Consider the following 11,877-nt stretch of genomic DNA (forward strand, 5'->3'; position numbering starts at 1 on the left):
AGGCAAGGCCTTCCACAAGGGAACTTCATGTTCTTCAGTAAAATCTTTTAAATATTTCAATATCCTTTGAACATTTCTTTGTGGATTAATTCTTGGGCATCTCTGACTGTGAAGTCCTCCTTGGTGGATGTCTTTAGACCATGGACCCAATAGGATATGGGTGGCTTTGAAGATCAGTAATCGGGCATAGACTTTTCCACCTCTCCCATTCATGTTAATCTTGAAAATACATTCCTGTACCGTAGCTTATATGAAGATTAGGGTTCGGATTTTTCACAACCCTTGGTTTATAAGTGTCTCTGACAGTCAGACTGTGCTTCTTTGTAAAGCATACAGTACAATAAAGTAAATGCATACAGAGATTTCATCTATTTTGAAAGCTGAGGCAGGAGGAAGCTTCAGCTGTTCTGTGGATAAGCAGATCTCAGCCTTGTCAACTTTCATGTGCAACTGTCATACCATTACAATCAAATGCAAATGCTTAAAAAAACCCCCAAAATTGTCCATATTCACACACACACACACACACACACATATATATATAAATATTCTCTTGTCTTTGTACTATATTGTATTCAGCACAGGACAGTGACTAAAGGAGAAATTTTGTATATATGTATAATACATATGACGTAATTGATTACATACAAGATTTTCAAAGTGACAAACTTATTATTGGGTCAACTGCTTGTATGTAAGTGTATATGTATATCTGTATGTCTGTATGTATGGTTTTTTGTTTGTTTGTTATCACAATCACAATATGATGTCTTACCTTATGCATTACACAGGTCTTGGACTATAATCCAGTTTTAGGCTCCTTCTTAATTGGATCCTGCATAATTTTTATGACATTTGTGGTACTGAATCTATTCATTTCGGTGATTCTGGTTGCTTTTAGTGAGGAGCAGAAGCACTACCAGGTTTGTTCATCTAAGCTCTCCTGCTTTTAACATTTTTTGTTCAGTGCTTACTCAGGTATTCAACCATGGATGAAAACCATGTAAATTCAGTCCAACTCTTTAAAAGGCAACATTTGTTCAGAAAGTACACTTCAGATTTTGCAGATTTACACTGTCCATTCCTGTTCATATGAGTCCTTGTTCAGATCTGAATTGTAGCCTTCTGTTCACATACTAAATCCAGCAATAAACTCTTAGGCTTGTGCTCAGCTATACTGAAATCAGTGCCAAAACTGCTACTGAAGTGCCTGAGGCTTTACAGCTCCTTTTAAAACTCTCACTGTGAGTGCCTGACCCATTCAAGCTACTGATAGTGTGAAATCCAGCTTAACACTCCAGTACTGACCAGAATTCCTCTACATTTTACATAAAGTCAAGGGACATGAAAACAAAGAATACGATTGATAGAAGACAAGATATATTGAGTTTTTCTCATTTACTTCATGTAGAAATGGTGGGTGTCTCATTGTGTATACCATGAGCTGTATAGGAGCTGGCAAGTGCACTCCAGGCTCCTGTAGAGAGATTTCCATGGGATTTGACAACTAAAATTTCTATAGTGTCCATACTCATCTGGGGCTTCTGTCTGAATAAAAATATTGGCATGATGTTTTGCTTGTCAGCCACTCGTGCTCTGCTGAAAGTTGGCTTATTTCACCTCAGGTAGAGATTTTGTCTTGCAACTTGCTCTGGCTTCAGCAGACACTGAATCCACTTTGGATGTGCAACTCTTCGTAACTTATTCGTTGTTATTTCAGGCTTCAGAAGAAGAGGAGATTGTTGATCTAATGCTAATGAAACTCTTCAGTTTCTTTGGGATTAAATGCAAGAAGGAAGAGAAGCCAGTCACCAATGGACAACCGGAACAACCTGTCAGCAAGTGAACGAAGACCGCGTTGAAGTCACTTTGCTTGTGGGCAAAGTATTTACTTGTTTGCTACCAGCTGCAGTGGTTAGAGTTAGGCTAGGTTATAGGCTTACATTATTACAGCTTGTGACTAAAACGGGCTCACCCAAGGGAACGGCTTGAGCTGTGTCAGGGGAGGTTTGTGTTGGATATTAGGAAAAGGTTCTTCACCCAGAGGGTGGTCGGGCACTGAACAGGCTCCCCAGGGAATGGTCACGGCCCCAAACCTGAGAGAGCTCAGAAAGCGTTTGGACAACGCTCTCGGGCACATATGGGATTTTTGGGGTGCCTCTGTAGGGCCAGGAGCTGGACTTTGATCCTTGTGGGTCCCTTCCAACTCAGCCTATTCCGTGATTCTGGGAAAATGGTGCGGTGTTCACCCTCAAAGTGCTGCCGGCGTGTTATTCTGGAGTAATAGCTAAGAAATAGCGGTAACCCTAAGACGCAACGTCCCACGTGCACTTGTTGTAGACTTGGCACCTGTATTTATTAAATAAACACCGAGCGGCTGTTGCATTGTTTGGCTAAATCCTCTCCTCCGAGGCGGCGCACGGAACATGGCGGCCCCCTCAGGCCGCCCCGGTGCCCGCTGCCAGCGGAGCGCGCAGCCGACTCCGGGCCGCTGCTTCTCAGGGCCCGCGGGTCCCCCCGCCCACCGCCGCCCGCCCCGGCCCCGGCCCCGGCCCCGCCCCGCCGCCATCGCCACCTCCCGCCGGTGCCGCCCCCGCCCGCCCCCGGCAAAGATGGCGTGGCGAGCGCTGCGGCGGGTTGGGCCGGTGCTGGCGCCGCGCTGCCCGCGCCTCCCGCTGCCGCAGCGGGGGCCTGCGGCCCGCAGGCTGGGCACCAGCTCGCTGCTGCTGTCCGGTGAGTGGCGGCCCGAGGGAGGGAGGTGAGCGGCGGGCAGGCGGGACAGCGGCCCGGTGCTGCGGAGAGGTGGTGCCTCTGCCCGGCAGGGTGGGCAGGGTGGGCTGCGGGAGCTCGCCCCGGCCCAGCCCGCGGGGTAGCCCCCGCCAGCCGGGGCTGGGTGCGCGGAGTGGCCGGAGCGCGGGTCCCACCGGCGGCCCCGGGCGGCAGCCGCCGTCTATCCTTCTATCCCTATGTCCGTCTATCCCTCCCTCCTTCCCTGCCTCCCGGCGGCCCCTCGGAGCGCGATGCTGCAGCCGCCCGGAGCCGCCCGGTGTCGGCGGGGCCGGAGAACCTCGCAAGATGGCTGAAGCCTCGGAGGGCCCCTCACCTGCCCCCGGTCCTGCTGCTGGCACTCCCGATCCCGCTCCCACACGAGCAGGTTCACCTCCGTTAGTTGGCCAGAAACTTTTATCGGCATCTCCACACTGCAGTTTTTAGCAAAGCGGCTCAGTCCCCCTCTGGACCCGTGCAGGTTTCGCAGAGTGGGCCGAGCGGGGAGTACACCAGCTTGCCCAAAAAAGCGGATCGCTTTTCCCGGGATTGCCGCTCATAAACAGCTTGATGTTGGCTCCAAGGAGCATCAGCAGCACAAGAAAGGGCCAAGGGTGGGTGTCCGGTGGAGGCAGAGCCGCAGCAGGGACTGGCGTGGGCAGCCAGGGAGCCCCAGCCAGGCTGGCAGGGCCTTGAGCCGCTCTGGGCTGCAGGAGTTTGGTTCTGGCTCCTGTGCAGCCACAGCTGCACGAGTGGCACGGCCGGGGATGGGCTCGGGCATCAGTGCTTGCTGTGATTTTGCATTTGGGGTAGTTCATTCTGAAAGCGTCTACTGCAGTCAAAGCTCTTTTTGAATGGAAGTTACCCATGAAAGTCTGAAAAACAGGATCAGTGGTACTCTAGCAAACAGAAATGTTTAAAAAGTAGGCGAGAAGAGGAGAATATGCTTTAAAAGTAATGACTGCCACTAAGAAGAGCTCATCCATTTCTTTCCAGATAATCTTAAACCTACCTGTTTAATTGCCTTCTGCTGCAAGTGAAAGAAATAACATTTATTGGTCATTACTTGCAAACTGAGTCAAGATCTAAGCTTTTTTTCACTATTCAATGTACCCATTGTTTTTCTATACACATCACTTGAAGGAGTAACAAACAGTGCTTTTGTTTTAGGCAGAGAGGAAAAGTTTTGTATGCCTCTCTGTGGCGGTGTGAGTTCGCTCTTCAGGTATATATAAATATTTAACAGAGGCAGGTTACACTAAATGAAGGCCTGAGTTCAGAGCGTGCTACTTAAGCTGAAACCAAAGTCCTGTTGAAATGAATGAAGCTAGAGTAAATTCAGCTGCTCTTCTGAAAAAGAATGCAGAGAGATTGACATTTCATATTCCTTTAGGTTGATTTATTTAATGGGCTGACCACATCAGCTCAAAGTTCAGATTCTGAGATTACTTATTAACTGTTTTTAATTTGACCTTTACTTTATTTGCAGTGGTTTTTGTTGCATGCTCAGAATTTTAATTTTTTAATTTTTTTTTTTTTTTTTTTTTTTTTTTTTGCCTGCAAGAAAGTTAGATGCTCTTCTAACTGTTCAGGACATTTTCCTGCTGTATTCCAAACTGGTGTGAAAATCTTCTGGTTTTTTATTAGCCTTGCTTTATAAACAGATTCTATACAATATTATTATTCTAAATAAAAATGTGCTGGTTGGCTTCTTTTTGACATGTTCAGCTTGGGTTTGAGATTTGTCAACTGTCATTCTCCATTCTTACAGTTCATTACTCATTTCCAATAGAATTCCCATGGGTTTAACATCTTGACCTGAAATTATTTGAGACATTTAAGATTCTGTTCATTAGAGTGTGTCATGAGATTTTTTGTAGTTATAAGTAATGCTAGATGAAATTCTCTGTGGATTTTTGACTGGTAAGCCATGGGAAAATACTTTATATTTACAATTTATTCATATTTGTTTGTGTACTATACTTGCAAAACCACGTATTGCTCTACTGAGCTCTATAAAACCTGGGCCCTATTCTAAGACAAACCATTTAACCTGAGACTTGCTACTCTTGAACTTTTCAAACACAAATAAGAGGATCACTGCCATTGAAGCAGCTTAAAATATGACTGGAAATATTTTAGCAGGTCTACAGTGAGAACTTCTGTTTTCCTTCACAGACAATTTTAGAAAATGTACAAGGACTTGCAGAAGTGTAGTTTCTCTGGTGTTTGCCATAAAGAGTCCAGCCCACAGGATGAGCTTGACAGGAGAATCTTGAACTCAAAAGGAACGTGCAGCTGTACTATGGCACTCATCACTCAGGGAACTGTTTCAGAAGTTATTTTTTTCAGCTTCTGCAACATCCCTTACCTGACTGGATGGGTGCTGCAAGTAGAAAATAAAAATAAATTAATTAAAATAATAATAAAAAAAAAAGTAGGAAGGTATCTGCAGGGAAATTATATAGAAGTGAGAAAACGGACAAGGCAGGCTGAAAATGCTCAAAGTAAGAAAAGTTCCAGGAAAAATGTTAGCAAGAAGAATATTGCCTGTTTCAGTTACTTCTTTTGAAGTTTCTCCATATGACTTTATAAAAACAATTGCTCTAATAAAGCTGTCTTGAACCCTACAGATTTGAAATGTAAGGAGAATTGTAACCTTGCTGTGAAAAGACTTAACAAGGTTTTAAACAGGCTTATTTTTAACATGATACAGAATAACTACTGTGTTCTTCTCACAGTAGCAATATTAACAGAGAGCAAATTCTGTTAGGTAGCAGTTGTCTGTGTAAGTCACCTTATTAATTGTCCTGTATTAATTTGCCTTAATTTTACATAGATCTGTGCCAGCTGTGCACTTTGAATGAGATGCTGTAATGTTTTTTAGAGTCACTAACACTGGCCTTCCCAGCCATAATAAAGAAGTTATCAGAAATAAACACTAAATATGTTTGAAAAGTCACTGTGCTATCATAGAAATGTATAACTACGGGTAAAATACACATATAAGCTTTAGATTTGCACTTCTGTTTGAAGGAGAGCTGGTCCTTTTAGTCCTGTACTTTATCAGTCTCCAGATGGTTGCACAGGAGCTGATAATACTCTGAGCAGGACACCCAGTCCTGCCCCTGTCACTATGTCCTGAGCAGAACAAGGTGCTTCTGTAAATTGCATGGGCTGTTTAAAATATTTTCCAAGAAAAATGAACAAACTCAGTGAAGAGCCCCACGGTTTAAGCTGCAAATGTGTATTTAAGTGAGCAACATGTCACTTCTTTCTGAAATACCAAGTTTGTTTCCTTTTAGCCCGCAAATTCACAGACAAGCACGAATGGGTATCTGTGGAAAATGGCATTGGAACAGTAGGAATCAGCAATTTTGCACAGGTATTGATCCGTCCCCCCTTCTCCAAGTCTGCAATATTTATTTATGCCTATCTGCTCTGTCCTTGCTCTTTGGACATTTACAGGTTTTTTATTGTTTTAATTGCATATGCGACACACTGAGCATGATTTTCTGGACTTAGGTCTATCACATTATTTGTGATATTTGTGCTATCTCAGCATTCTGATAAGGTCTTAATAGCTTCAGATTGAACCTGTGGAGAGCTGAACTTGGTGAGAAACTTCAATGTTCAGCTCTAAGCCTGAGCAGTTCATGGCTGTGAAGAGGACATCACGTACTTTTTTGGGTCAAATTTCCCTTGAACACAAATATGGTGAAATCCCTCTGGCTAAAGAACAGTTGTGAACAGATTTACAGCATGGCATGTATTTCTTACTCAATTCCTTTGGGTTTTTTGTTCTCATGCAGGTACTTGATTTGGAATAGTCACAGGCAAATTCTGGGCAGAGATTCGCTGTATGTGAAACTTAAGAAAAATGAATGGGACAAGCCAGCAATAAATGGAACTAATGTTTCTTAGGACAAGCAGCATCTCCTTTAATCTCAGTTTTCTGTCAATAACTCTAATACTCTGTGAGATCTCTGGTCTTTTTTGAGATAGGATACATGTGTCAGGGAAGAGTTGAGCCAATTCTTATGGTGATACAGGTCCCAGTTAAGTCACTAAGGACAAATTTTGTGCTAACAGCTCTCTGTAGCTGATGCTAAGATCAGCAGATGTTATTCCTCATTCTGCCAGAAGAAATCTCCATAGAACTTGAGCCTGAGGGTTATTAGCACTGTAATAGAGAAACAATAATTTGGTATTTGGGCTATGATAACAAAACAGTTTATTCATATTAAGCATTTGCTAAGAAAAAGTGAAAAATACTCAATCCTTAAAGAATGAGAACAACATTTAGAGACAGAGACTACTGATATGCAGATTCTAGAGTTACTGTATCAGTTCTCTTCTATGTATAGTTTTGTTAATGTATGCTCTGATGCTTTTGTTTTGCTTTTAAGGAAGCATTAGGAGACGTTGTTTACTGTAGTCTTCCAGAAGTTGGGACAAAATTGAGTAAACACGGTAAGTTTAAATTCTAGTTGCTCCTGAAGTGATTATTCTACTCATCCCACTCTTCCTTTGCAAAGATGCATTTTCTGAAATAATATTTATGGTCATTAATATCATTATGAAGTTTCTGTATGCAAAATAAATTCAGGTATTTCTACAAGAGACAGCTTTAATTTGAAATTCTCACTGTCAAGACTGTGCTTAGCAGCAGAAAATACCTGCTTTTTAAACTGTGAAGAAATTTATTCAAAGAGACAGTATTTAAAATATTTTTTGTAATGATTTTATCTATATTTTGTTTTTCAAATATTTGTGCTTTGGTCTGAACTTGCAAGTGTTTATTTGTAATTCTCCAGTTATACACTTTGTGAATTGCATGAGGTGAAACTTCTAATTGATATCAAGGTCTAACTTTTCTACAAATATAGGACTCAGTAATTTTGGGGTATTAAATGTAATCACAGGTTTTTGCTTATTAGTGATGTACAAATTGTTACATTCTTCATCATTCAATTATGTAACTTTTCTTGTTAAAGAAATTGAACATAAACAGGTAGAAATGAAAGGCCTTTTCCTGTATTAACATTGAGAGCTGTCTGGGTAGTATATGAGGAAAAGCTTGTCATTATCTTTAGACAATTTTTTAAAAAGAAATGTGGGTTTATGAGGTAAAGGAGAAGGTCTTTCTTCTGCCATCCTTACTGTGGAATAGCTCCCTATCAAACTGTTTTGGCCAAATGTGTTACATTGAATGCTGACTGTTAGACAAAAGGTCTCTCTGTGTAGGATTTTAATTAACCAACTTGTAGTTTTGCTTTATTTGAAGGAATTTCATTTCCGTTTAAGTTCTTCTCTTTTCTGCCCATTCTGGCCTCAGTCTAATTCCAAGCTTTCCCAGAACAAGTTGTTCTCAGATCCCTTGTGCTGGTGCCTATCTACTCTTCTGACAGGTCCCTGTTCCTTCAGCCTCTGTCTTGTTTGCTTGTGGCTGAGAACTGCTCTGCACTAACATTGCTCCAGGCACCATTTCCATAACTCCCTCCAAAACAGGAAAAAGGGAAGAGCTGCTGGGTGCTTCCAGTGTGGTGCTTCTGAATACTAATGTGTGTTTTCCAGTGAATGCAAATATAACACTTGATAGCATTTCTGAAGGAAAAATGGGATTGCTGAAATTGTGGCTGTGTTGATTTTGTAACCAAATTATGAATAAAAAGGTTTAAATTGTAGATAAAAGGCACATTTAAACCTCTTGCAGCAAGAGCTGGGTGTTGTTCCTTCTAAGTTAATATATCATGTGCTGTGGGGCTTTAGGCAAAGGATTAACCAAATGTAAGGAATTCCTGTCCCTTCTGTAGTAGCCAGCTAGCACAAGTTCCCCAGAATTCAAGACCATAAACATCAAATTTAATAATGCTGATCCTTGTCATAAAGTGGGTGACTTCAGTCTGTCTTCTTGCTCAAGATGTAGACATTTCTTCACTGGTTGGGTCATCACCAGGATGTCTGACTGAAAAAACTGCAGTGCTTCGTGTTTTCCCCTTAGAAACATTCCATCATATTCTCTGTTTCAGATGAGTTTGGAGCTTTGGAAAGCGTGAAAGCTGCTAGTGAACTCTACTCCCCTCTCTCAGGAGAAGTGACTGAGATTAATGCTGCCCTTGCAGATAATCCAGGGCTTGTCAATAAATCTTGTTATCAAGATGGTAAGATGTCATTTTTATCTTTCAATAATGAATACTATGTGGATTCTTGCTACTACAAATGGCTCTGCAATTCCTGTTCTTCCAGTTCAATGTTGTGGAGACTTAAATGGAATATACTGAATGTAGTTCAAGCCCAATAAAATTTAACATTAAAGCATTATAACAGTCTTATCTTTGAACAGTGGTTTTACATCTTATTTTCAGATATACACTGTGGCTGAATTTAAATCTACTTCCCTTGACTCCATTTCTAGTTTTGGATCTTGTAAGAGTTCATGATACTGAGCTCAGGCTCCTTTATTCTTTCCAGACAGTATCTCCCTATGCCACTGTCAGAGCCAGCACTAAATTACACAACTGCTCTGACCCCAAAGGCCATTTCTTATGATGGGATGGTTGGTTGTTCATTTTTTCAAATACTGAAACATTGTTTTGCCTGCACAAAAACCTGGCTGATTCTCCAGTGCTCCAAGGCTGGTTGTTCCTGCTGGGAGTGCTTTCCTAAAGCAGTAATAGGAATGCATCTTTCTTGTAGGATGTTAGCAACCCTTTATTTTTTAATTTCCTGACTACAGGTTGGCTTATCAAGATGACTGTGGCAAACCCTGCTGAACTTGATGAACTGATGACTGAAGATGCCTATGAGAAATACATAAAATCCATTGAGGACTGAGCTGGAATAATGAAATAAATTCATACAAAATATTTCAGTGTAGTTTGTCATCAATCAAGGAAATACTGAATATCCAGTGTTGGCAACTTGAAAAGCACCACTTAAGATCACATATACAAGACTATAAATAATTACAGTGATGAAAGTGTTTCACATCTGTGTACCCAAGAGGGTTTTTTATTCTGTTGTCTGATTCATGTAACTCCAGATGTTATCTATAATATTTTGGGAAACAAAATTCACTTGCTAAAATACATAGTTTCATAGATTCATTTGACATCAAATTTAGTAACAACAGCCTTAAAATGGCAGTTTTGTCATAGGCACGTGACTGTTCTCATAATCTGGACTACTGTTTTCCCTGAGATACTTTTCTATTGCTCCCAGACCATTGAAAAGCAGTGTCTTCCTAAACTCCTCATGTTTTTCTTTCTTAGTTGTAAAGATGATACCAAAAAAGGAGAAGCCATATCAACTACCTCTCTGTGTGATTTTTATTTCTTTATAGAATTTATTAATCCTTTGTTTTCCTTCTTTTTTTTTTTTTTTTTTTTACTGTGTAATCAAATAGTCCTGCCTGTGAGGCAGGAGGGATGGGGGCCCTGCCTTCCCCTTTCTGTGCTTTCTTAGTGTGCAAAGCTCCTGCAGTGATTGTTTATCCAGGTTCTACAGTGGCTTATTTAGGCTGTATTTTTGTCTAGCAAACACTACCTAAGTCACAACTCATAAAGCAATTAATTTTACATCTTGTGCCTGGCAATTGTGATTTCAGCAGAGCAGAGGCTTGTGAAAATTGTGTGATCAGGAATAGTTTGACATATGTATCCATGTGTGTCTGTATTTAAGATCAATTAGGGCAACTGCCCTAATGACATCGCAGGACTGAACCCAAAACTTCCCCTTTGCAAACCAGTGAACTAAAGCAGCTGATTCCATTAGACTTAATATTTAATGAATCCACAAATGTGCTCTCAAAGTTGATGTGACATCTAAGGGTAAGGTGGAGTTGTACACACCTGCACTTCAGGAAAACGCAATAGTACAGCAGAGTTTTGGTCTAAAGCCATTCCCCACAATTTTAAAATGGTTATTAGCAGCTAAGTACAAAACAGGAACAAACCCCAATGATTTAAGTTGATCTAAGAGGAAGCAGAGGAATGCTTAATTCATGTAAGATGACTAAAGCAAAATTCATGTTCCTTTGAAAGTTCCTTCTTTCTAAAGGGATATGAATCACAGCCCTTCTAAAGGGCAGAAATACATTGCTGGTAATACAGAAACCTTTCTAATGTACAAAAAGAGGGTTTCTTTTAGATCTGAAGGGATGTCAAAGTAATTGGCTTGGTGGTTTTTGGGTTTAAATCCTAGGAGCAAACTTTTGCTACACAAGTCACACATCAAAGCCCTGCCAAGAGAGAATCCACTGTGTATTTCAGATGGTTTCATCTTCTCCACAGGAGTTAAACTGCAAAATGTATAAGAGGAAAGAGGGAGTTTGACTGTTCCACAGGAGTTCTAACTTGGCAGTGGTTGATAAACAAAAGGCTCTTGTAAACCTAGAGTAAATGTTTCAAAAACTCTCAGTACTTATCCATTATTCACAGCTCCATGGAGTAGTTGTTGTGACAACATTCAGGGCCCAGAGAGCTGGGAGCTTGGTCCTGGCCTCTTACAGACCCTGCATCAGTTTCAGTCTCTCACCTCCTGTGCACTTTGGAAGGGAAAGTTTGTTTCAAATACAGTATGTGCAGGAAAACGGAGATAGGAATGCAGGAAAATGATACTATTTGATACTGTTTCTTTTACCATCTTTTTCCAACTAGGCTAGAGGGTAACAGGCCCTTCATTCTTTGCCGTGTAATACATGACCCTTGTGGATCTCTGTAGAGGTCAGCCCAGAGCACTGTAACGCATTTTTATACTATTTCCCCCTTAAAATGTTTGTATTTTTAAATTTTGATCAATAAAATAGTAATTTCTGTAATGCCCTAAGGAGCCTGGGGAACAATAAAAACCCATTTGCCCATTTAAACTGTAGTAGCAGTGTACATACATCAGTGTGGATAAATGACAACTGTCTGGGAAAAGCACCTGAAACAGAATTCAACCTCTCTTTCATGGTGCACAGATGGAAAATGGATGTTCTGTTGCTTAAAGAGGAGGACCAAAAACATGTCTATCCCTAATCCTTTTAAAATTTTATACAACTTTAAAGTGACTTATTCCTCTTAAAATGGGAGCAGCAGTACTTAGGTGCTTTTTTTTTTTTTTTCC

At 41.1% G+C, this 11,877-nt stretch overlaps 2 protein-coding genes across 5 annotated transcripts in view; both read left to right on the forward strand.

Moving 5' to 3' along the window:
• PKD1L2 (polycystin 1 like 2) overlaps positions 1 to 2,398 on the forward strand; it is a 39,047-nt gene extending 36,649 nt beyond the window's left edge. For all 4 annotated transcript variants that reach the window (XM_042027137.1, XM_042027136.1, XM_042027135.1 and 1 more), the window contains 2 exons: positions 792 to 923; positions 1,721 to 2,398. In XM_042027137.1, the coding sequence (XP_041883071.1) occupies positions 792 to 923; positions 1,721 to 1,846 (258 nt within the window). In that variant the 3' untranslated portion in view covers positions 1,847 to 2,398. The remainder of the gene's footprint in view (positions 1 to 791; positions 924 to 1,720) is intronic.
• Positions 2,399 to 2,595: 197 nt separating this feature from the next.
• GCSH (glycine cleavage system protein H) lies at positions 2,596 to 9,635 on the forward strand. The gene is made up of 5 exons (XM_042027146.1): positions 2,596 to 2,733; positions 6,072 to 6,151; positions 7,176 to 7,239; positions 8,799 to 8,930; positions 9,506 to 9,635. Exons 1-5 carry the CDS (start codon positions 2,613 to 2,615, stop codon positions 9,601 to 9,603), a joined length of 495 nt encoding a protein of 164 aa, XP_041883080.1. The 5' UTR covers positions 2,596 to 2,612; the 3' UTR covers positions 9,604 to 9,635.
• The last annotated feature ends 2,242 nt before the right edge of the window (positions 9,636 to 11,877 follow it).

This window comes from Corvus kubaryi, unplaced genomic scaffold (assembly GCF_017639235.1).
Source record: "Corvus kubaryi isolate FWS band 111438036 unplaced genomic scaffold, C.kubaryi_AGA036_p1.0 37300, whole genome shotgun sequence".
In the NCBI taxonomy this organism is placed as follows: domain Eukaryota; kingdom Metazoa; phylum Chordata; class Aves; order Passeriformes; family Corvidae; genus Corvus; species Corvus kubaryi.